Source organism: Dendropsophus ebraccatus, chromosome 3 (assembly GCF_027789765.1).
Source record: "Dendropsophus ebraccatus isolate aDenEbr1 chromosome 3, aDenEbr1.pat, whole genome shotgun sequence".
In the NCBI taxonomy this organism is placed as follows: domain Eukaryota; kingdom Metazoa; phylum Chordata; class Amphibia; order Anura; family Hylidae; genus Dendropsophus; species Dendropsophus ebraccatus.
The window spans coordinates 107,303,702-107,329,488 of NC_091456.1; the positions used below are offsets into that span (position 1 = coordinate 107,303,702).

General features: G+C 47.2%; 1 protein-coding gene across 4 annotated transcripts in view; it reads right to left on the minus strand.

Moving 5' to 3' along the window:
* ADAMTSL5 (ADAMTS like 5) overlaps positions 1–25,787 on the minus strand; it is a 145,401-nt gene that overhangs the window by 7,116 nt on the left and 112,498 nt on the right. For 3 of the 4 annotated variants that reach the window (XM_069962462.1, XM_069962463.1, XM_069962460.1), the window contains one exon: positions 14,379–14,447. In XM_069962462.1, coding sequence (XP_069818563.1) covers positions 14,379–14,447 — 69 coding nt within the window. The remainder of the gene's footprint in view (positions 1–14,378; positions 14,448–25,787) is intronic. The other variant, XM_069962465.1, reaches the window with a different exon arrangement.

Genomic DNA, 25,787 nt, shown 5'->3' on the forward strand with positions numbered 1-25,787 from the left:
GTATGGCTGGTTATTCTGTTAGGAACCAGACAGCAGGACAAGACAAGACAGTGAGCCCTAAGCTCAGCCCCGCCCACTGTCCTCTACCTACTTGCCACAATCCGCCCTAAGATGGCGGCGAGAAACTGGGCGGCAATCCCTGCACTGGCTAGGTGGGACACAAATACAAAACAGACAGACAAACACAATGAAGAAAAGTCCACAATCCGGGTCACAACAGTCGGGCAGCAAAAGTACAAAATCAGGATCCAAAGGCGAAATCAGAAAACAGGCAATATGATCAGGGGCAGGCAGCAAGCAAGGGAGGTCAGAGATACAAAGCAGTAGTCAGGAGATGCAAAGAATCAGAATCCACAAGCAGGCAGAGACTAAGTCAATAACCGGCCATGAGTGCAGAGACTGAGGTAGTTATATAGGAGGCCAGGGTTCTGATCAAGAACATAATTGGACCATCCCCCTGAACTCCAAGCACAGACACCTGAGAACAAAACAGATCCACTGGCAGGAAGACCTGTCCAGGGCCGGGACCAGGAGTAGGCAGGGGTAGGCGATGGCCTAGGGCGCAAAACTACAGGGGGCGCAGTCTGGATGGGTAATTAATTTTCTTACCCATCCGTCCTGTCCCCCGCTCGCCCGCCAGCCCACCCTGCACTGTAACCAGGGCCGCATTGACGGGAGTGCTGTAGGGGCCAGGTGACTCACAGAGAGGGGACGGTGCTGCTGGCTGTATACTGCATTGCTTAGTGAGAAGAACAGACTTTTACAGAGCTGTCCTTCTCACTAGGATGCAGTCTGGGGTCGTACTCCCTCCCCTGTCAGCAGTCTGTAGGTCTCACCGGCTCTCACCTCATGGCTACAGTCTCCTGTCTGTGCAGGACAGGAGGGGGAGGGGCGGGAGAGCATAGTGCCGGTGAGGAGGACGACAGAGGAGCTGCAGGTGCTGGGAAGATAGAAGGAGATCCCTCATGAAATGTAAGTGCCTGCATGGGAATGTGTGTGTGAGAGTGGATGTATGCATGTATGTGTGAGAGTGAGTGAGTGAGTGTATGTGTGTGTATCCCTCCCAGTACTTGCTGGCAGTTGTAGTGTTGTCACAGGTTAGCTGTCAGCCTGTGACAACACTACAACTCCCAGCATGTACTGACAGCTTGCCTGTGACAACACTACAACTCCCAGCATGTACTGACAGCTAGCCTGTGACAACACTACAACTCCCAGCATGTACTGACTCCCAGGATCCCAGTGCATGCTGGGATTTGTAGTGTTGCCACAGGTTTGTAGTGTTGCCACAGGTTGCCAGTACATGCTGGGAGTTGTAGTGATGTCATAGGCTGTCAGTGCATGCAAGGAGTTGTAGTGTTGTCACAGGTTAGCTGTCAGCCTGTGACAACACTGCAACTCCCTGCATGTACTGACACAACACTCATCCATACCAGTACTACTACACCCCTTATCTATACCTGAACTACTACACCCCTTATCCACTCTACCTCCACTACTACACCCCTTATCTATACCTGAACTACTACACCCCTTATCCACTATACCTCCACTACTACACCTCTCATCTATACCTGAACTACTACACCCCTTATCCACTATACCTCCACTACTACACCTCTCATCTATACCTGTACTACTACACCCCTTATCCACAATACCTCCACTACTACACCTCTCATCTATACCTGTACTACTACACCCCTTATCCACAATACCTCCACTACTAAACCCTACCTAAATGGAGGCACAAAGAAGATCTCCTATACTGTATGGGGGCACATATTTGGCAAACCAATTTATATGGGGTGCTTTGGGGGCTTGTCTACTACATGGGGGCACAGGGGGAGCACTGGCACAGTGGGAAGCAATACAGTTGCTGTCTCAAACCTTCCCCGCTGCTGTGTGATCCCGTGTCTTGCTAAAAAACATTTTTATCCCAGGGAGGTGGGTCTGTGACGATGTCTGTGCACGCCCTGCTCTCTGGCCACTGCTGTATCTTCAAGCTGCCACGTCCTCCAGAATAAGTGACAGCTGGAGGAGTGGAGACGACCTGAAGATGCAGCAGCCATAGAGCAGGGCGTGCACAGACATTGTCACAGACCCACCTCCCTGACACTCTCAACCTGTGATAAAAATGTTTTTTAGCAAGGCACCGGATCCCACTGCAGTGGTGAAGGCATGTACAGTATGTGTTGCAGTAAAATGATAGAATCAGTCGTTTGTTTTTCAACATGCTTGAAAGACAAACGACGCAACGATCAGCCGACATGAACGATGTCGGCTGATCGTTGCCTACTATTCCACAGGACGATTTTCAGCCGAATATGGCCCGACAATCGTTCCTTGGAATAGGGCCTTTAGGGAAACTGACCGCCGATTCTGATAACGCTGGGTTCGGGGGGGGGGGGGGCGCAATTTGCCTTCTCTGCCTAGGGCACCAAAACTCCTTGTCCCGGGCCTGGACCTGTCAGTCACAGCAGAACCAGAACACAGATTAACCCAGACATGGCCAGACAGAACTCAGCAGGTGAAGTCGGGTGTGTCTGCCAACATATAAACCAGAGTTCACACATAGCAAACAAAAACACAGAAACAGAAGACAAGAATATCAGCGCCTTCTCTGCCGCACAGCACGAGCCGAGGAGCGCATAATGCTCTGCAAAGATACCATCCTGACAGTTTCCTCTAACCACCTTAAAATCCAGTATGTCCTTTACCTCATATTCCAAATCCTTGTCAGTGGAAATACATGTGGATGAAGCTGGCATGGAGTACATGTTGAGAAACAGCGGTTTTAGGAGAGACACACGGAAAGCATTAGGGATTAAAAGAGAAGATGGAAGTTTAAATTTATAAGATACCAGGTTAATTCTCTTAAGGACCTCAAAGGGACCAAGGAACCGAGGAGCAAACGTTTAACTGGGGACTCGCAAGTAAATTTTCTTAGAAAAGAACCAGACTCTGTCACCTAAGGGAAAACTGTGGAGAAGATCTTTGCTTATAATCCACATTCCTTTTTTTAACCATTCCTGAATGGTTATTGTAGAAGAACTCTGCCCAGATAAGGAGTTGCACCCAGTCATCATGGTGTGCAGTAAAAAAAAAAATGTGCAAGTAGCTCTCCAGAGTGAGCCTGATGGTTTTGTCTGTATGCTGGAAATGTAATTGGATATTGAAGTGGCCAAAGAAACCCACCCATCTGGCTTGCTGGCGGTTCAGATGTTGGGCAGTCTGTAGGTAAACCAGGTTCTTGTGGTGGTCCTTGTAGATGACCACAGAATGAGAAGCTCCCTCAAGCAGATAGCGCCATTCTAATCGAGTTTACAAAAGAAGCCACAGGTTATCACTTATCATCTCCCCCCATGAAAGTCTTCTGTACCAGAACTGTGCACGCACTCACAGAAGTGTTGACCTCTAAAAAGAAATGCCTTGACACATTGTGATGATGCAGAATAGGTAGTACTGCAAAACTCATTTTCAGCTGGAGGAATACATCTTCTGCCTCAGTGGTTCAGGATTTTGCATCTACCCCCTTTTTGGTCAGGGCAAGAATAGGTGCGATGAGTGGGGAGAAATTTGGGATAAACTGCTGGTAGAAGTTGGCAAAACCAGGGAACCTTTGTATAGCACAGAACCCCAGACCAGCGGATTGCTTCTCTGGATCGACCTGGAGGCTCACATCTGAGACTATGAATCCCAGAAATGGCATGAAGTCTTTTCAAAAATGCACTTTTTGAGCTTGGCATAAGTTACTGAAAAACCACTGGAGCATTGCAGAGACCGAAAGACATGACAAGTTACTTACTGACTGTCTCACGTGTTGAAAGCGGTTTCCACACATCACTCCCACGGATGAGGATGAAATATAGAGAATACATAAATAGCTATGGTACTCACTATGCCAGCGATAACCAAATAAAGTGCTCACGAACGTCCAAATAAAGAAAAGTGAACTTATTAGTTAAGATCTGCACAGTATAACGCGTTTGAGGAGTGTAATCCTTTCATCAGATACAAATCAGTGCACTGATCAGGCGCAGATTCTTTGAAAGTCTTCATTGGTGCTTCCAAGGCAGCAAGAGGCTGGATAGGCCTTTTGAAAAGACTAATAGTACTGTTACACGGGGCGAAAATGATTAACGATTCCGAATGAACAATATTTTTCATAACGATCAGCGTTTAGACGGAACGATATATTGTGCGGGAAAAATCGTTTTACGATCGTTTAAGCCTATCTCACACATAGCTTAAATCGGTGAAAGACTATTTACACGGAACGATCAGCAAATTTTTTGCGAACGACCAACGATGATTTGAGAACTTGTTGAAAGATCAAAATGAACGATTTCTCGCTCGTCGCTTGATCGTTTGCTGTGTTTACACGGAACAATTATGGCTCAAATGCGATCGTTATCGTGCAAATTCAAACAATAATCGTTCCGTGTAAAACCACCATTAGTCAGGAGAACTAATCTTCTCTAGTGTGCAACTTCCCCAGAAAGTTACATAAACTGTATGTGGATACGGGTCGCCAGAGTCATGAGGTCATTCAGGGTTCGTGGTCGGTCACACCCAGCTAGCTTGCCCTTGATTTGGTTGGACAGAGCCTCTCAAAATACCAGTAGTTGGCACTCACTGTGGTGTTTCGTTTCCCACAGCAACTCTTGCACAGTTGTCTTGGGCTGACCAGCAGGATCCATGGCCTGAGCAGACTGTAACAGACAGAGAGTGTGGACCCACTGTGCTACTCAACTGATTTGGTTTTATGCCATACAAGGTAACAGAGTCAAAATGTCCTCTATCCCACTCCAGGATGCAGAAGCTGGACTGCAGATAGAGGGCACCAGGTTGCTCCATAAGTCCCGATTTGAGCAGCAGCTGGTTTCCAAGAACCAGACAGTCGGTGCAAGTCACTGGGGAACAGTCTGGATATACGTGGTCAGCAAGCTGGGCCATCAGCAGGAGAGTAAGAGCAGTACCAGGGATGAGACAGGTATCGTGGTCAGTCAGGCAAAGGGTCCGGGCAGGTGGCTTCAGAGGTAGGTCAGGCAATCCAAATCAGCAATGGGAGAGGCAGGCAGTACAGACTAGGTTCAGACAGAAAGCATAATCCAAACAACCGGCATGGGTTAGGGTACATGGGAATACAGCAGAAACAGCACACAGATACTTTTGCTTGGAATGCTAGACTGACAATGCTTACGCATAGAGGTTTAAAAAGGTGCAGGTGGCTCTGGATTGGCAGACAGCAGTTGCAGGCGGAGAAAATCTGTCTCTATAAATCCAGAACAGTTGGTCTGCTCACTCTAATGGCCAGAGGTGTTGTCGCAGCAGAAGGCGGAAGAAGACACCGGAAGACATGAGCAGCTCCAGGACGAGCATTGAGCACAGTAGAGGAGTGGACACGATGCTGCCGCTGGCAGTGAGTCTCTTTAAGCAGTGTTATAATAAGATTGTAAACACTAAAGGGCTCTGTTCACATACAATAAAATAAAAGCAATATTCGGTCACTAAGAAAAAAAAGCCCTTTTTTAAAAAAAAAAATTGTATTCTGCTCAAGCATAACTTTTCATGTGTATAGAAGAAAACGGAAGGTCAGTCAGATCACTAATAGTTCATGTGAACACCTCCATTCACTGTGAAGCATGGATCAAGAGGCCTACTCCTGGTGAACACATGTCCTGAGTGAGCATGAGTGAGCAAAAAAGGGGAGACAAACAGCCTGTGCAATGTACAGACTTTGTGGCCATAGAAAAAGCTGAATTTACATGTTAGACTGTTCAGTGCTGGTCTGGGAATTTCTGAGGGTTTGCTACAGTGGGTTGGATTGCAGGATGCTGCTTTAAGTCACTTTATAGTGTATAGTAGAAAGGGGCTAGTCTACATCCTCATTGCAGCCGAGCATTGAGAAAGCAGACAGAAGGGGTCTGCAATGGGGTAATAAGGTGTAAAAATGGCATATACAAGTGAAAGAATGGCCAGATGCAGTCCTGCTTCTCACATACATACACAGGACAGCTTATCCTGAGAAGTCACCTGAAATGATAGTCACACTTTAAGGCTAGTTTCACACATAACGGAATCGCTTCGGATTTCACACTGTGAGTTCTCAGCAAAATACGCAGCGATTCCCGACAATGTCAGTTTCAATAGGATTACATATTTGTAGAAGAATTTTTATTCTAATGCGAGTATGTAAACACCGCACCCCCTTAACCCGCGGCGGCCATGTTAATACATTACCAGTCCACACTCCGTCTTGCTTCTAGGGCTCCCGGCTTCCTGACGTCCCACTCAGCCAGTGAGTGGGATGTCAGGATGCTGAGAGCCCTAAAAGCAAGCCGGAGCACGAACCACTAAAGTATGCACCGGTCCGCTGCAGATTAACCCCTTAAGGACAGAGCCTGAAATGGCCTTAATGACAGAGACAAATTTTATGAATATGACCAGTGTCACTTTAGTCATTAATAACTTCGGGATGCTTTTACCTATCCGGCTGATTCTGAGATTGTTTTCTCGTGACATATTGTACTTTACATTTCTGGTAAATTGGAGTCGATACTCATAACAAATCTTTATGAAAAAAACCCAAATAATGTGAAAAAAATTGAAAAAATGCATTTTTCCAACTTTGAAACTTCTTTGCGTATACAGAAAGTGGTTATACCACATAAATTATATATTAAATAGCATTAGCAACATGTCTACTTTATGTTGGCGGCATTTATTAAACTATCTTTCATTTTTTTTAGACGATAGGAAGCTTAAAACATTAGCAGCAAATTTCCAAATTTTCAGTAAAATTTCAAAATCAGATATTTTTAGGGACCTGTTCAGATTTAAAGTGTATTTGAGGGGCCTGTATGTTAGAAAGCCCCACAAAGCACCCCATTTCAGAAACTGCACCCCCCAAACTCTGCAAAAGCACATCCAGAAAGTGTTTTAACCCTTTAGGGGAGTCACAGAAATAAAAGCTAAGTGTGTAAGGAATTTGAAAATTTTAATTTTCTGTGCAGAGATTTTATTGTAATCCAATATTTTTCATAATTATAAACCTATTACCAGAGAAATGCACCCCAATAATTATTGCCCCGTTTCTGCAGTTTATAGAAATACCCAATATGTGGCCCTATTGCGCTATTTGACGCAACCACAAGCCTCAGATATAAGGGAGCGCCTAGTGAATTTCAACCCCTCCGTTATATTTGGTCATTTTTGACTGTACCACTTCAGGTTGGCAGAGGCTCTGGGGTGTCAAAACCTAAAAAACACCCCTAAAGGGACACCATTTAGAAAACTACACCCCTCAAGGAATGTAACAAGGGGTGCGGTGAGCATCTGGACCCCACAGGTGCTTCACAGATTTTCCGAACAATATGGCGTGAAAAAAGAAAAATTTATTTTTTACACTAAAACGTTGTTCTAGCCTTCAATTTTTCATTTTCTTAAAGGGATAAGAGGCACAAAAAGACAAAAAATGTGTAGCGCAGTTTCTCCCGAGTACAGAAATACCCCACATGTGGCGATAGAGTGCCAAGGGGGCGCAGGACGAGCCTCCAAAGGGAAGGAGCGCCAATTGGCTTTTGGAAGCTGAATTTCACTGAAAAGGATTTCAAGGGCCATGTCGCATTTACTCGTGCTGCCAAGACACTGGAAACCCCCCACAAGTGATTCCATTCTGGAAACTACACCCCTCAAGGAATCTAACAAGGGGTGCAGTGAGCATATGGACCCCACTGGTGACTGGCACAAATGTGGAACAATGTGACGTGAAAGGGAAAAATTTCATTTTTTCACTTTCATGGCACAAATGTGCCCGTCATCAAGGGGTCCATATCCTCACTGCACCCCTTGTTAGATTCCTTGAGGGGTGCAGTTTCCAGAATGGGGTCACTTGTGGGGGGTTTCCAGTGTTTTGGCAGCACGAGGGCTCTGTAAATGCGACATGGCGTTCATCATCCATTCTAGCCAAATCCAACCTCCAAAATCCAAATGGCGCTCCTTCCCTTCGGAGGCTTGCCCTGCGCCCACATGGCGCTTTATGTCCACATGTGGGGTATTTACGGACTCGGGGGAAATTGCTCTACACATATTGTGTGTTTTTTTCTCTTTTAACCCCTTGTGAAAATGATAAATTCAAGGCTAAACCAACATTATAGTGTAAAAAATGTAATATTTCATTTTCACGCCACATTGTTCCACATTTGTGCCCGTCACCAGTGGGGTCCATATGCTCACTACACCCCTTGTTACATTCCCTGAGGGGTGTAGTTTCCATAATGGGGTCACTTGTGGGAGGTTTCAACTGTCTTGGCAACACAGAGGCCTTTTGAATGCAACATGGCCCCTCAAAATCCATTCCATCCAAATCCAGCCTTCAAAAACGAAATGGTGCTCCTTCCCTTCGGAGGCTTACCCTGCACCCGCATGGTGCTTTATGTCCACATGTGGGGTATTTACGGACTCGGGGGAAATTGCGCTACACATTTTGTTTTTTTTCTCCTCTTTTAACCCCTTGTGAAAATGATATATTCAAGGCTAAACCAACATTATAGTGTAAAAAATGTAATATTTCATTTTCACGCCACATTGTTCCACATTTGTGTCCGTCACCAGTGGGGTCCATATGCTCACTACACCCCTTGTTACATTCCTTGAGGGGTGCAGTTTCCATAATGGGGTCACTTGTGGGGGGTTTCAACTGTCTTGGCAACACAGGGGCCTTTTGAATGCAACATGGCCCCTCGAAATCCATTCCATCCAAATCCAGCCTTCAAAAACCAAATGGCGCTTCTTCCCTTCGGAGGCTTTCCCTGCACCCGCATGGCGCTTTATGTCCACATGTGGGGTATTTCCGTACTCAGGGGAAATTGCTCTACACATTAAATGTTTTTTTTATCTTTTAACCCCTTGTGAAAATGAAAAAACATGACAAGATTAATGATTTAGAGTAAAAATTTTACAAAAATTACACTAAATGTTGGTCTAGCCTTGATTTTTTTCCATTTCCACAAGGGGTTAAAAAAGAAAATGAACACAAAACGTGTAGGGTAGTGTCCCCTGAGTACGAAAATACCCCACATGTGGGCATAATGTGCCATATGGGCACAGGGCAAGTCACCAAAGGGACAGAGCGCCATTTAGAGGCTGGAATGGAGGATGGAGGCCATGTCGCAATTACAAAGCTCCTGTGCTGCCAGGACAGTAGAAACCCCTGACAAGTGACCCCATTCTGGAAACTACACCCCATAAGGAATCTAACAAGGGGTGCAGTGAGCATATGGACCCCACTGGTGACGGGCACTTACGTAGAACATGTGCCGAGAAAATAAAAAATACAATTTTTTTCATTTTCACGTCCCAAATGTGGCCGTCACCAGGGGGCCATATCCCCGCTGCCCCCCTTCTTAGATTCCTTATGGGGTGTAGTTTCCAGAATGGGGTCACTTGTGGGGGGTTTCTACTGTCCTGGCCGCACAGAGGCTTTGTAATTGCATCATGGCATCCTCTAATGGGAATGGCGGCCATACCTACTTAGCTGGGGAAAAGGGACAATTCTAATTTATTTGGGGGTATTAGGCCAATTATTAGTTTATAAGGTTGGAAATGACAGGTGTCCATCAAACTCAACCTGTGTTGATCCAGAGGAAGGCAAAAAAAAACCCTCGTAAGGCAGACGACAGTAGCCTCATCACAGGGGAAAAATTCCTTCCCGACTCCATAATGGCGATCAGAATAATCCCCGGATCAAAGTGACCCCTGAAATAGGAATAAGGGACAGAATTTAGATAATGTAGAACCCCAATGACGTGTGGTGCGCCTTGAAGAGATCCAGTATGCAGAGGCCGGGGGGAACAGGACAGGTGTCACACGGGAAAATGGCGTCCTTCCTGATCCCCCTGCTACGCCACACTCTGTACTTCTTCTGGGGTCTCCTGTTTTCCAGTGTGGGGGACGTCACCTGGAAAATGTTGTCCTGGTGCGATACGGGGTCCCTCATATCCAGAAGCGCTGGGTCCGCTCCATGGCTGCTAAATATTAGGGCTCTATTACTGCTTCTGATATGTTCGGATCGTGCCGCAAGCTACAGTAGCTCGGGCAGCGAGGGACCAGAAGAGGGGGTGCTGGTATAAAAGTTATCCCCGTACAGGTGGTAACCTTTATCCAGCAGTGGGAAGATCAGTTCCCAAACGATCTCCCCACTAACTCCGAGGATGGGGGGGGGGAGGGGGGCATCTGGGGGCTGCATTGAGGTGTCCCTTCCTACATACACTCTAAGGGTACATGCACACTGCGGAATCGCGACAGATAACCCTTCGTGCATTCCACAGCTGGCACCCACCGGCGGACTGATGCAGGCGCACGTCTCCACCCGTGTCATAGACTCCATTCTATGCACGGGCGGATTCCGCTCTCCGTCCAACGTATTTATTCTTTGGATGGATGATGGAATCCGCCCGTGCATAACATGGAGTCTATGACACAGGGGGAGACGCGCGCCTCCATCAGTCCGCCGGTGGGTGCCAGCTGCGGAATGCATAAAGGGTTATCCTTTGCCATTCCGCAGTGTGCACGTACCCGAAATCTGTAAGTGTACCCTGAGGTACTGTCACAGAGTGTGTAGAATTTCACACCATACCGTCATCTCTTATTGGGACGGTACTGGCGGAAAAGACGTGTCTGGGGGGCAGCGTACGCTACGCTACCCCCAGACACGTCACTGGATGATGAGGATGATGAGGATGAATGGAGGAAAGAAGGATCCCCCCATTCATCCTCACTGGCTGTTTCGGTGTCGGAGGTAATAATAACGTATCCCTCTGACGCCGAAAACACCCTGGGGGCCATTTGTATACGGGGATTGGTATATGGGGTATGTAGTGGTGTAGTGTCAAACTTTATTCAATGTAGTGTGGTGTAATGTAGTGTTTTTTACGTGTTTTTTTACAGTAAGTATAAAAAAAAAACCTACGCCAACAAAGGAGTTGCTGATAAATGCCGCACTTATGTGCGGCACTTATTAGCAGACTGTGGCAGTAGAATATAGAAAAAAAACACCCTACGCCAAAGAGGAGGAGTTGCTGATTAGCAGCGCACTTTCGTGTGCTGCTGATCAACACTCAGCGGCGATAGGGTGCGGAATATAGAAAAAAAAAAATTTGAAAAAAAAAAATTTCTACATTCTGAACATCCCTGTAGCTGCTGATAAGTGTATTACACATATCAGCCGCTAGAGGGCAGCAGAGCGCAAAATACGGAAAGAGCCGACGCTGGAGCCGAAAATAGCCGAGAGAAGCCGAACGTGACGTCACGGAAGAAGCCGAAGACCCGAACGAAGACGAGGATGCCGCGAACCCGGAAAACGCCGATCAGGAGCCCGGGACAGGTGAGTAATGTACAAATACCTGCTCTGGACCCCTCGGCTACCTAGCTGAGGGGTCCAGGGCAGGTATTTACTATTTTGTGGGACTCTGATCGCCGTGCCACCGGCCCGATCGCCGTGAACGGCCGGCCGGGCGTTCACGGCGATCGGGCCGGTGGCACGGCGATCACCATTACTTTTTACAGTAATGGCGGTCGGTGCCGTCCTCGGACAGCACCGACCGCCATTTTTTTCCGGGTCATCGGGTCGCCGATGACCCGGAAAGGTTCCGATCGCCGCTATTGGCTGATCTGAATTGATCAGCCTATAGCGGCGATCGTAAGCACGGGGGGTGTTAACCACCCCCCGTGCCGTGAAGCTAAGATGGCCTGCTATGATTTATAGCAGGCCATCTTCCCCGACCGCTGTGTGTGAACACGCAGCGATCGGGGAAACATCGGGCGTAAATTTACGCCCTGATGCGCCAAGTACCAGGGCGCGAGGGCGTAAGTTTACGCCCGATGTCGTTAAGGGGTTAAGGTGGGGGGCTGCGTTAACATACTCACAGCAGAATGAAAATTCCGCTATGAGTATGTTATTCTATTGAAACTGCCAGTGACGGGAATCATAGCGGATTTCGCTGCGATCTTACAGCGTGAAATCCGCTGCAATTCCTTTATGTGTGAAACTAGCCTAAAGCAGTTAGTCTTCCAAGCTTAAAAAAATTGTCTTCCAGAAACAGCACAACTCTAAGCTCCATTCACTAATGGTGCGTTTACACAGACAGATTTATATGACAGATTCTTGAAGCCAAAGTCAGGAATGGATCTGAAAAGAGGAGAAATCAGTCTTTCCTTTAAGACCTGTTCTCTGTTTATTGTCTGTTCCTGGCTTTGGCTTCAGAAATCTGTCAGATAAATCTGTCTGTGTAAACGCACCATAAGTAAGCTACGAAAACTACACCGAAACTGGGGACAAGAGTTGTGCTGTTGCAGGAAAAAAAGTGGCCATGTTTTTCTAAGCCTGAATAACTACTTCAATTAATTCCTCTTTAACCATTCTTTGGCAGAACGTTGTGTGTGTTTAGGGTCATTGTCGGCCCTCCAGAACCACGTTCTCTTGAGATTCAGCTCAAACACAGATGTCCTAACATTTCCTGTAGAATTTACTGGTATAATTCAGAATTCATTATTCTATCAATGAAGGCAAGCAGTTGTGACTCGCAGCACAACAGGCCCAAAACATAATACCACCACAACTGTGTTTTACAGAATGCAGTGGAAAGCAGTGTTTTTTTAAGCAAGTAAAAATTTATTTTTTTTTACATTTCTTCCATAAAGTTATTTAATGTTGTAATATAATTTTATTAAAGAAAATGTCTGTGTTGGCAACTGCAGGGCTGCAAAAGTCCTCAGCACAATTACATATCAATAGCACTGCTGCATGCAGTACTTGGCAGTACTGACCTCCCCTAATGCCTATTGTAATGTATGTTAGTGTTAAGCCCTTATTACATGGGGTGACTAACCAGGCAGTTTGCACACACACGCGCGCGCGCACACACACACAGGCAGCACACATAGAAACAGGCAGGCAGACACATATACAAATACACACAGCAGCACTGGCTCCCTTCTTCACCTCCTCTTCTATCTGTGGCAGCTACTCTTTCTTGTCCTTGTCCCTACCAACAAACACAAACCGCTTATACATTACCGCTGAGGTTGGAGGTTCTTCAGCAGCTACACTGCCCACTAGTTTAAAGGGGTTATCCAGCGCTACAAAAACATGGCCACTTTTCCCCCTAATGTTGTCTCCAGTTCAGGTGCAGTTTGCAATTAAGCTCCATTTACTTCAATGAAACGGAGTTTCAAAACCCCACCCAAACTGGAGACAACAGTAGGGGGAAAGTGGCCATGTTTTTTTAGCGCTGGATAACCCCTTTAAGGACCTGGGAGATCATGGTCATGTGATCATGACATCATCCAGATCCAGTGCTGTCATCATTACTGTAGTCCCTGCTTTGAAGCACAGATAGGGACCCTGCTGTGCCTCACAATTTAAGAAACCCTGGTATAGAACTATGGCTGTAAATGGCAGGGGAGTGCGGAAAAATAATAAACAAGTAAACTCACGCCTCCTCGTGCCTCCATTATGCTGCTCTTAGTTCCTGTTGACAGCTATCAGATGTCATCTTCAGCTGGAAACCGGCTAAGTCACATACCCGGCACTCCTAGCTGCAACGTCACAGCCTGATTCACATAAAGTTTACATACTTTTTGCATCAGTTATGTATAACTGGATCATCTGTAGGCTATGTTCACACTGCGTATGAGTCCGTTCGTAGTGCGAACCGCGAATATACGCACATAGTTTTGAGGTTGATGCGTTCGCTTGAAAGTATACGATATACGCCCGCACAATGCACACTACGTATGAGCTTACAGCTGGATCGTATGCGGCGCCATGAAAAATGACCATTGTTTGAGGACGGAAATGTTCCAACTCACGGCCGTGGATTTCCTTGCAGTCCTGTACGGATTACTTATTTCAGCCAAATTGAACTTGATTTTTTGATCCAAAAGGTTCTGTGAGTTTTATTGGGCTGGGCGAAGAGTCCCAAGTAAATGACCTGTTTCAGATCGCTTCGAATCAAGCTAGGGAAGCATAAATGTACTACAGGCGTATGTTCGCAGTTCGTACACATCCGGCCGCATGTCGATTTCTCCCACACCCGTAGTTTCAGCCGCACATGTATGGCGGCGTACGAACTACGGACGGACTCATACGCAGTGTGAACATAGCCTTAATAAATTACTAAGTCTAATATGGTTTGATTTGCCTCTTTTTGTCGACTGTTTGAAGGTCTGATGCATGTTTAGGTCAAATTCTTTCTTTCAAGCACCACCGTATTTACAATAATTTTCATTAGCCTTTTACATGATCAAATTGTTTTCAAATACATTATGATCCTTGTTCATTGTGGCGATTTGATCTGAAATATCATGCTTACCAAAATCACTCTGACAATAATGTTTCTTCCTCTGGGATCTGCCCTTGAACTGCATACACTTCTGGCAATCTCAATCAAGAAAGAAAAAATGTTAAAACTCCACAAATAAATATTTTGAGAACATTTAATACCAGATATCATCAGTATGACACAATTTGCATGTGGATTCCTTCCAACTAGGCCTTCTAGACAACTATGAAATAAAGGGATTGATAGAATAATATCAAATGTATTTCCCATTATCCCAGGCAATTTTCAATAATATAATCATTATAGTGCTTGAAAAGCACTATATTGTAATCTATATTCTTCTTCTTCAGTTTCTTCTTCTTCTTTTTCTTCTTCTTCCAGCAATTTTTCTGCGCTTAATACAGCTCGAACCGCTTTGCGCACAGACTCCGTTCAAACTGCGTTTCAAAGCCCACGGCGGTGTGAGGTGTGCTATTTTTCGATCGGATTTGTCGTTTTTAAGAAATTTACGTTTAAAGACCCCTAATTTCCCATAGAAAATAATGGCCCATTGAAAATAATGGCCACACTCTAACTGCTGACAGCTAATCACAGCACATATGCAAATAGCTGAAAAATATAGCAGCCAATAGGAACTCTAAAGTCTTGTCAGGCAATTTCTCACAACATCCACAGTCACATGTCCACTATTGGCCAATAGAAGATGTAATATATGGAAGGTCCTTAACGATTTTGTCTCACTGACATGAGTAAGATTGTCATGGTAACCGAGCAATCATCTTTACCATTATAAATAGCAGAGGTTAGTCAGTAAAATAGCAGAGCTGAGGCAGGCATGTAGCAGGAACAGTACACAAGCCGCTCTTAAAGAGACGGTACCCAAGCCGCTCTTAAAGGAATAATACCCAAGCCGCTTTTAAAGGGACGGTACACAAGCCGCCCTTAAAGAGACGGTACCCAAGCCGCTCTTAAAGGGATGGTACCCAAGCCGCTTTCAAAGGGATGGTACACAAGCTTCTCTTAAAGAGACGGTACACAAGCCGATTTTAAAGGGACGGTACCCAAGCCGCTCTTAAAGGGAGGGTACCCAAGCCGCTCTTAAAGAGACGGTACAAAAGCCGCTCGTACCCAATTCCCTTTTAAAGGGACGGTACCCAAGTCGCTGTGTAAGGGGAATTACATAAGTTGCTCTTACAGGGACAGTACCCAAGCCGCTCTTAAAGAGACGGTACCCAAGCCGCTCTTAAAGGGACGGTACCCAAGCCGCTCTTAAAGGGACGGTACCAAAGCCGCTCTTAAAGGGAGGGTACCCAAGTCGCTCTAAAAGTGACCCAAGTCACTCTAAATGGGTCCCTTTAAGAGCGACCCGGGTCCCTTTAAGAGCGACCCAGGTCCCTTTAAGAGCGACCCGGGTCCCTTTAAGTGCGAAATGAGTACCTTTAAGAGCGACCTGTGTCCCTTTAGGAGCAACCTGGGTCCCTTTAAGAGCAACCTGGATCCCTTTAAGAGCAACCTGGGTCCCTTTAAGAGCGAAATAAGTCCCTTTAAGAGCAAAATGGGTTCCATTAAGAGCGAAATGGGTCCCTTTAAGAGTGAAATTGGTCCCTTTAGGAGCAACCTGGGTTCCTTTAAGAGCAAAATATGTCCCTTTAAGAGCAACCTGGGTCCCTTTAAGAGCGACCTGGGTCCCTTTAAGAGCGAAAAGGGTCCCTTTAAAAGCGAAATTAGTAAGAGCGACCTGGGTGCCTTTAAGAGCGACCTGGGTCCCGTTAAGAGCTACCTGGGTCCCTTTAAGAGCGACCTGGGTCCCTTTTAAGAGCGACCTGGGTCCCTTTAAGAGCGACCTGGGTCCTTCTAAGAGCGACCTGGGTCCCTTAAAGAGCAAAATGGGTCCTTTTAAGAGCGACCTGGGTCCCTTTAAGAGCAAAATGAGTACCTTTAAGAGCAACCTGTGTCCCTTTAAGAGCGACCTGGGTCCCTTTTAAGAGCAAAATACAGTATGTCACTTTAAGTGCGACCTGGGTCCCTTTAAGAGCGACCTGGGTCCCTTTAAGAGCGACCTGGGTCCCTTTAAGAGCAAAATATGTCCCTTTAAGAGCGACCTGGGTCCCTTTTAAGAGCGAAATACAGTATGTCACTTTAAGAGCGACCTGGGTCCCTTTAAGAGCGAGCTGGGTCCCTTTAAGAGCAAAATGGGTCCCATTAAGAGCGACCTGAGTCCCTTTAAGAGCGAAATGGGTCCCTTTAAGAGTGAAATTGGTCCCTTTAGGAGCAACCTGGGCCCCTTTCAGAGCGAAATATGTCACTTTAAGAGCGACCTGGGTCCCTTTAAGAGCAAAATATGTCCCTTTAAGAGCGACCTGGGTCCCTTTAACCCCTTGCCTCTAAAGCCTGTTTTGGCCTTAATGACCAGGCTCATTTTTCAAAATCTGACCTGTCTCACTTTATGCGCTTATAGCTCAGTGATGCTGTAACGTATGCTAGCGATTCTGAGATTGTTTTTTCGTCACATATGGCACTTTATATTAGTAGCAAAATTTGGTCACTACTTTGTGTATTTTTTGTGAAAAACATCAAAATATCATGAAAAATTTGAAAATTTAGCATTTTATGAACTTCTGAAATTCTCTGCTTCTAAAAAAGCAAGTCATAGCACATAAATTAGTTGCTAAATCACATTACCAATATGTCCTCTTTATTCTGGCATAATTTTGGAAACATATTTTACTTTTTTAGGGTGTTACTGGGCTTAGAAATTTATTAGCAAATTATCACATTTTGTGAAAATTTCCAAAACTGATTTTTTTTAGGGACCAGTTCTTTTTTTAAATGGATTTAGAAGGCTTGTATACTGGAAACCCCCATAAGTGACCCCATTTTGGAAACTAGACACCTTAAAGAATTAATCTAGGGGGATAATGAGCATTTTAACCCTACAGGGGCTGGAGGAAAGTATTCACAATTAGGCCGTAAAAAAATCGAAAATTTAAATTTTCAAATAATATAAACGTTTAGATTAAAGTTTCTCATTTTCAAAAGGAACATGAGAAAAAAAGCATGCCAAAATTTGTAACGCAGGTTTTCCTGAATACAACGGTACCCCATATGTGGGCGTAAACCACTGTATGGGCACACAGCAGGGCTCAGAAGGAAGGGAGCGACAATTGGCTTTTTTAATGCAGATTTTGCTGAAGAAGTTTCTGAGCGCCAGGTGCGTTTGCAGAGCCCCTGTAGTGTCCGCAGAATAGAATCCCCCCAAAAGTCACCCCATTTTCGAAACTACACCCCTCAAAGAATTCATCTTTGGGTAGGATGAGCACTTTGACCCCACAGGTATTAGAGGAAAGTATTCAGAATTAGACAGTAAAAAGGAAAAAACACGAAATTTTCCAATAATATGTTTGTTTAGTTTGAAATTTCTCAATTTCACGAGGAACAAGAGAAAAAAAGTACCCCAAAATTTGTAACGCAGGTTCTCCTGAATACAACGGTACCCCATATGTGGGCGTAAACCACTGTATGGCCACACAGCTGGGCTCAGAAGGGAAGGAGCGCCTATTAGCTTTTTCAATGCAGATTTTTCTGAAGAAGTTTCTGAGCGCCAGGTGCGTTTGCAGCTCCCCTGTAGTGTCCGCAGACGAGAAACCCCCCATAAGTCACCCCATTTTGGAAAGTACACCCCTCAAGGAATTCATCTTTGGGTGTGTTGACCATTTTGACCCCACAGGTATTAGAGGAAAGTATTCAAAATAAGACAGTAAAATTGAAAAACTAGAATTTTTCCAATAATATGTTCGTTTAGTTGGAAATTTCTCAATTTCACGAGGAACAGGGGAGAAAATGTACCCAAAAATTTATAACGCAGGTTCTCGTGAGTAGAACGGTACCGCATATGTGGGTATAAACCACTGTATGGGCACACAGCAGGGATCAGAAGGAAGGGAGCGCCAATTAGCATTTTCAGTGCAGATTTTGCTGAAGAAGTTTCTGAGCGCCAGGTGCATTTTTTAGTGCACCTGTAGTGCCAGCGTAGTAAAATCTCGCCATAAGTCACCCCATTTTGGAAAGTACACCCCTCAAAGAATTTATCTTGGGGTGTGGTGACCATTTTGACCCCACAGGTATTAGAGGAAAGTATTCAAAAGTAGACAGTAAAAATGAAAAACTCGAATTTTTCCAGTAATATGTTCCTTTAGTTGGAAATTTCTAAATTTCACGAGGAACAGGAAAGAAAACGTACCCCAAAATCTGTAACGCAGGTTCTCCTGAGTAGAACAGTACCCCATATGTGGGCATAAACCACTGTATGGGCACACAGACGGGCTCAGAAGGCAAGGAGCGCCAATTTGCTGGAGCAAAACCGCAGCTAGAAACAGTTATTAGAATAGCGCAGTTACTAAAATACAATAAAAAAATTAGATTACAGGTAATGTGGGGTGGTTACGGGTAATCTGGAGGTGGTTACGGGTAATCTGGAGGTGGTTATGGGTAATCTGCGGTGGTTACAGACAATCTAGGGTGGTTACAGGTAACCTGCTGTGGTTACGGCCAACGTGGGGTGGTTACGGACAATCTGGGTTGGTTACGGATAAACTGAAGTGCTTATATGTAATTTGGGTTGGTTACGGCAATCTGGAGGGGGTCTTTGGCAATTTGGGGTGGTTAGAGGCAACGTGCGGCCGTCAGTGGCAACATGCGGCCGTCAGTGGCAACGTGCGGCCGTCAGTGGCAACGTGCGGCCGTCAGTGGCAATGTGCGGCCGTCAGTGGCAACGTGCGGTGGTTACGTGTAATCTGGCGTGATTACGGGCAACCTGGGGCGATTAGGGGCAACGTGCAGTGGTTACGGGTAATCTGGTGTGATTACAGGCAACCTGGGGCGGTTAGGGGCAACGTGCGGTGGTTACGTGCAATCTGGCGTGATTACGGGCAACGTGCGGTGGTTACGGACAATGTGCGGTGGTTATCGGCAACGTGCGGTGGTTACGGGCAACATGCGGTGGTTAAGTGTAATCTGGCGTGATTATGGGCAACCTGGGGTGGTTACGGGTAATCTGTTGTGATTACATGCAACCTGGGGTGGTTAGAGGCAACGTGTGGTTGTTACGGGCAATCTGGCATGATTACGGGCAACGTGAGGTGGTTACGGGCAACGTGCGGTGGTTACGGGCAACGTGCGGTGGTTATGGGCAACGTGCGGTTGTTACGGGCAACGTGCGGTTGTTACGGGCAACGTGCGGTTGTTAGGGGCAACGTGCGGTGGTTATGGGCAATGTGTGGTTGTTACGGGCAATGTGCGGTGGTTAAGTGTAATCTGGCGTGATTACGGGCAACCTGGGGTGGTTACGGGTAATCTGTTGTGATTACATGCAACCTGGAGTGGTTAGGGGCAACGTGCGGTGGTTAGGGGCAACGTGTGGTTGTTACGGGCAATCTGGCATGATTACGGGCAACGTGCGGTGGTTACGGGCAATGTGCGGTTGTTACAGGCAATGTGTGGTGGTTACGTGCAATCTGGTGTGATTTCGGCCAACCTGGGGCGGTTATGGGCAACGTGCGGTGGTTACGGGCAATGTGCGGTTGTTACGGGCAACGTGCGGTTGTTACAGGCAATGTGTGGTGGTTACGTGCAATCTGGCGTGATTTCGGCCAACCTGGGGCGGTTATGGGCAACGTGCGGTGGTTACGGGTAATCTGGGGGGGTTAGGGGTAATTTGGGAGTAAACTGCAATTATTACTATAATAAAAAGTGTGTGTGTTTTTTTTTTGTGTGTTTTTCACTTTTTGTACTTTATCCATTCATTTTCACTGTATTACTATGATTACTGTGATATTTTCTATCACAGTAATCATAGTTTAGTGACAGAGACCAAATTGGTCTCTGTCACTTTAAATTTTCAGAGCTGGATGCTTCTGGCGCACATGCGCACATCAGAAGCAGCCAGGACACCGAAGAGGAAGGAGCTCCAGGATCAGGTAACGTATAATGGGAAGGGCGGGTGACTGGGGGACGGGGGTGACTGGGGGGGTGGGGGGCGACTTGGGGGGGGGCACGGTGACACTTTTTATCCCCTGTCACCAATGATTTATGGTGACAGGGGATAAAAAGTGCCGGCAGCACTGGGAACAGGCGATCGGCGGTATATAGTATATACCGCCGATCGCCTGTTCCGGGACCCCACAGGGGGGTCCCCGATCACTGCCCCATGCTCTCCGCTACCTCCGGTGGCGGAGAGCATGGGGCTTTGAACATTCTTTCATTTCCATCCCTGCGAACAAACATCGTTTATTCGCAGGGATGGGGGCGGCCATCTTGGATCTGATGGCCGCCCGGGGAGGGAGCGGGTTAGTGATCGGGGCACTAGGGGGGCTGATCTGGGGTCTGATTATTACATTTTCATCTCCCCCCACCGTGAATCCACGGTGGGGGGAGATGAAAGCTGTCGGCGGCGCCCGTACCGGCGATTGCCCGGATAATGTTGATATCGGCGATCTCCGGTACCGGCGGCCGGGGAAGGGGGGCCAGGGGACACTGTGACAGTGGCGGCGGGAGGAGGCAACGTCCTGCAGCCTCCTCCCGCCGCCCGATCAGCGGCGAACACCACATCTCCCCCATAGACGCTGCGGTCGCATCGACCGCGGCGTTTATGGGGTTAACTGCCCGGGGGGAGCGCGGCTCCCCTCCGGGCAGAGGCAGCGGGAGGATGTGGTGTGATACTGCCTCCTCCCGCTGCCCAATCTCACTTACGGGCTGCGGGGGGAGGCAGGAACAACATGACGTTTGGGGAACGTCATGTTGCATTAAGTACCTACTTTACATGACGTTCCCCAAACGTCATTTTGCGGCAAGGGGTTAAGAGCGAAAAGGGTCCCTTTAAGAGCGAAAAGGGTCCCTTTAAAAGCGAAATTAGTACCTTTAAGAGCGACATGGGTCCCTTTAAGAGCGACCTGGGTGCCTTTAAGCTCGACCTGGGTCCCTTTAAGAGTGACCTGGGTCCCTTTTAAGAGCGACCTGGGTCCCTTTTAAGAGCGACCTGGGTCCTTCTAAGAGCGACCTGGGTCCCTTTAAGAGCAAAATGGGTCCCTTTAAGAGCGACCTGGGTCCCTTTTAAGAGCAAAATACAGTATGTCACTTTAAGAGCGACCTGGGTCCCTTTAAGAGCAAAATGGGTCCCTTTAAGAGCGACCTGGGTCCCTTTTAAGAGCAAAATACAGTATGTCACTTTAAGTGCGACCTGGGTCCCTTTAAGAGCGACCTGGGTCCCTTTAAGAGCGACCTGGGTCCCTTTAAGAGCGAAATACAGTATGTCACTTTAAGAGCGACCTGGGTCCCTTTAAGAGCGACCTGGGTCCCTTTAAGAGCAAAATGGGTCCCATTAAGAGCGACCCGAGTCCCTTTAAGAGCGAAATGGGTCCCTTTAAGAGTGAAATTGGTCCCTTTAGGAGCAACCTGGGTCCCTTTCAGAGCGAAATATGTCACTTTAAGAGCGACCTGGGTCCCTTTAAGAGCAAAATATGTCCCTTTAAGAGCGACCTGGGTCCCTTTAAGAGCGAAAAGGGTCCCTTTAAAAGCGAAATTAGTACCTTTAAGAGCGACATGGGTCCCTTTAAGAGCGACCTGGGTGCCTTTAAGAGCGACCTGGGTCCCTTTAAGAGCGACCTGGGTCCCTTTAAGAGCGACCTGGGTCCCTTTAAGAGCGACCTGGGTCCCTTTTAAGAGCGACCTGGGTCCCTTTAAGAGCGACCTGGGTCCTTCTAAGAGCGACCTGGGTCCCTTTAAGAGCAAAATGGGTCCTTTTAAGAGCGAAATGAGTACCTTTAAGAGCGACCTGTGTCCCTTTAAGAGCGACCTGGGTCCCTTTTAAGAGCAAAATACAGTATGTCACTTTAAGTGCGACCTGGGTCCCTTTAAGAGCGACCTGGGTCCCTTTAAGAGCGACCTGGGTCCCTTTAAGAGCGACCTGGGTCCCTTTAAGAGCGACCTGGGTCCCTTTTAAGAGCGAAATACAGTATGTCACTTTAAGAGCGACCTGGGTCCCTTTAAGAGCAAAATATGTCCCTTTAAGAGCGACCTGGGTCCCTTTAAGTGCGAAAGGAGTACCTTTAGGAGTGACCTGTGTCCCTTTAAGAGCAACCTGGGTCTCTTTAAGAGCGACCTGGGTCCCTTTAAGAGCAAAATATGTCCCTTTAAGAGCGACCTGGGTCCCTTTAAGAGCGACCTGGGTCTCTTTAAGAGCAACCTGGGTCCCTTTAGGAGCGACCTGGGTCCCTTTAAGAGCAACCTGGGTCCCTTTAAGAGCGAACTATGTCCCTTTAAGAGCAAAATGGGTCCCTTTAAGAGCGACCTGGGTCCCATTAATAGCGACCTGGGTCCCTTTAAGTGCTAAATGGGTCCCTTTAAAAGCGAAATGGGTCCCTTTAACACCTTAGTGACTGCCGCACATATTTTAAAGGCGGCCACTAATAGGCTTTATTCCGATGCGTACGCCTTTTAACAACGGACGCATCGGAATAAATTGCCGCCCGGCGGCGGCAGCAGAGCAGGAGATCAGCGGTCAGTGTGACAGCTGACCCCCCCTGAAACTGCCCGGAGCGGAGGATTCTCCGCTCCAAGCAGTTTAACCTGTTAAATGCTGCTGTCAAAGCATGACAGCGGCATCTAACGGGTTCCGGTTGGCGCCGTGGGTCACTTACGCGATCGTGATGTCCCGCGGTGCCGTCCGGTGTCCTGGTGGTCTCCATGGTGATCCGGGACCTAATGAAGGCCCCCAGGGTCACCATGGAGATGCCTCATGCTGACAGGGGTAGCCGTTGCTATTGCCTGTCAGCATGAGGCATGATACAATACATTGCAGTACATTAGGTACAGTAATGTACACTAGTGTAAAAGTAAAAAAAAAATGGAAAAAAATGTGCACCAAACACAACACAGCCCCCCCAAGCCCCCCCCCCCCCAATAATAAAAATGCATTACATTTCCCATACACTATAAAACATTACATAAAAGTGATCAAAAACACAAATCCTATACATATTTGGTATCGTTACGTCCGTAACGACCCAATCTATAAAACTATATCAATAATTATACTGCACGACACACGCTGTAAAAAAAAAATAAAAAAAAAAACAGTACAAGAATAGCTGTAGTTCACTTTAGAAAATACATCATAAAAGAGATCAAAAAGTCAGATACATATAAAGCTTGGTATCAATAGAAACTAGAGATCTTCCCGCAAAAAATAACAACGCTATGGATCTTGCAATGCGGCAACAGTTTTTGTGGGTTTTTGCTAGGAGGATAGTTTCTATTGCGCCAAAGTGGTAATAGTTAAAGAAAACCTATACAAATGTGGTATAGCCGTAACCGTAGTGACCCAGAGAATACATGTATTATGTTATTAGTGACCGCCGTTACGGATTTTTACGCCGATCACTAATGGGCTCTATACTGCTGCCATCAGCTCTTTATGGTGATGGTGCAGAATAGTGCAGCGGCGCCGGTAATGCCCGCAGCCCCCCCTCTCACCTACCGGAGGTAGCTGAGGGGTTGGGGCAGAGTGTGGGCTCAGTCCCGGCCTGTCTCCTCACGGCGATCGCTGTTATTACCAGTATAACGGCGGCCACCGGTAACAGACATTGCCAGCGCAGCTGAACGCTTTCATCTCTTCTCACCGTGAATCCACAGTGAGAGGAGATGAAAACATGTCCCCTCCCCCCATGTCCCCAGAATTAACCCAAGTGATCTGGTCACGGACCCTCCCCTCCCTGGGCGGCCATCTGATCCAAGATGGCCGCCGCCATCACTGTGAACAGACTCTGTTCACAGTGATGGATTCCTAAAAATGATCAAAGCTCTATTCTCTCCACCACCGGAGGTGGCGGAGAGCATGGGGCAATGATCGGGGACCACGCAGTGTGGTTCCAGTATAAGCGATTAGCGGTATATACTATATACCACTGATCGCTTGTTCCAAATGGTGCCAACACTTTTTTACCCCTGTCAAAGTCAACAGCCCCGGATTACCTGTAACCACCCCAGATTGCCCATCACCTCCCCAGATTACCTGTAACCACCCCAGATTACCTGTAACCACCCCAGATTGCCCATCACCTCCCCAGATTGCCTGTAACCACCCCAGATTGCCCATCACCATCCCAGATTGCTCGTCACCTCCACAGATTGCCTGTAACCCCCCCCCTAGATAGCCCGTAGCCATCCCAGACAGCCCGTAGCCATCCCAGACAGCCCGTAGCCATCCCAGACAGCCAGTAACCATCCCAGACAGCCCGTAACCATCCCAGACAGCCCGTAACCATCGCAGACAGCCCGTAACCATCGCAGACCGCCCATAACCACCGCAGATTGCCTCAGACTGCCCATAGCTACCCCAAATTGCCTGTAACCACCCCAGATTGCTCGCAACCACCCCAGATTGCTCGCAACCTCCCCAGATTGGCCGTCACCTCCCCAGATTGCCTGTCCCCTCCCCAGATTGCCTGTCCCCTCCCCAGATTGCCCTTCGCCTCCCCAGATTGCCCGTCGCCTCCCCAGATTGCCCGTCGCCTCCCCACATTGCCCGTCGCCTCCCCAGTTTGCCCATCACCACCCCATTTTGCCCATCGCCACCCCAGATAGCCAGTTAACACCACCAGATTGCCCGTCACCACCCCAGATAGCCAGTAAACACCCCCAGATAGCCAGTAAACACCCCCAGATTGCCCGTAACCACCCCATATAGCCAGTAAACACCCCCAGATTGCCCGTCATCACCCCAGATAGCCATTGAACACCCCCAGATTGCCCGTAACCACCCCATATAGCCAGTATAAACCCCAAGATTGCCCGTCACCACCCCAGATAGCCTGTGAACACCCCCAGATTGCCGTAACCACCACATATAGCCAGTAAACACCCCCAGATTGCCGGTAACCACCCCAGATTGCCCGTAACCAACCCAGATTGGCACAGACTGCTCGTAACCACCCCAGATTGCCCATAACCACACCAGATTGCCTGTCGCAACCTCAGATAGCCAGTAAACACCCCGAGATTGTCCATTACCACCCCAGATAACCAGTAAACACCCACATATTGCCTGTAACTAATATGACACTCCTTCTCTTCTGAGCCCTGCTGTGTGCCCATACAGTGGTTTATGCCCACATATGGGGTACCATTGTACTCAGGAGAAGCTCCGTTACAAATGTTGGGGTGCTTTTTCTCCCCTGTTCCTAGTAAAATTGAAAAATTTCAAACTAAACAAACATGTTATTGGAAAAATTAAAAATTTTTTCTTTTTTACCACCTCAGACAGAGAGGACACTACCACCTTGCCTGCACCCCCTTGGTCTCAGTTCTTGCATAATCTACCTACTAAGGAGGACTTTCGGGTGCTTATCACTGAAGTGAGAGAGACCTGTAAGGCTGAAATTGCCG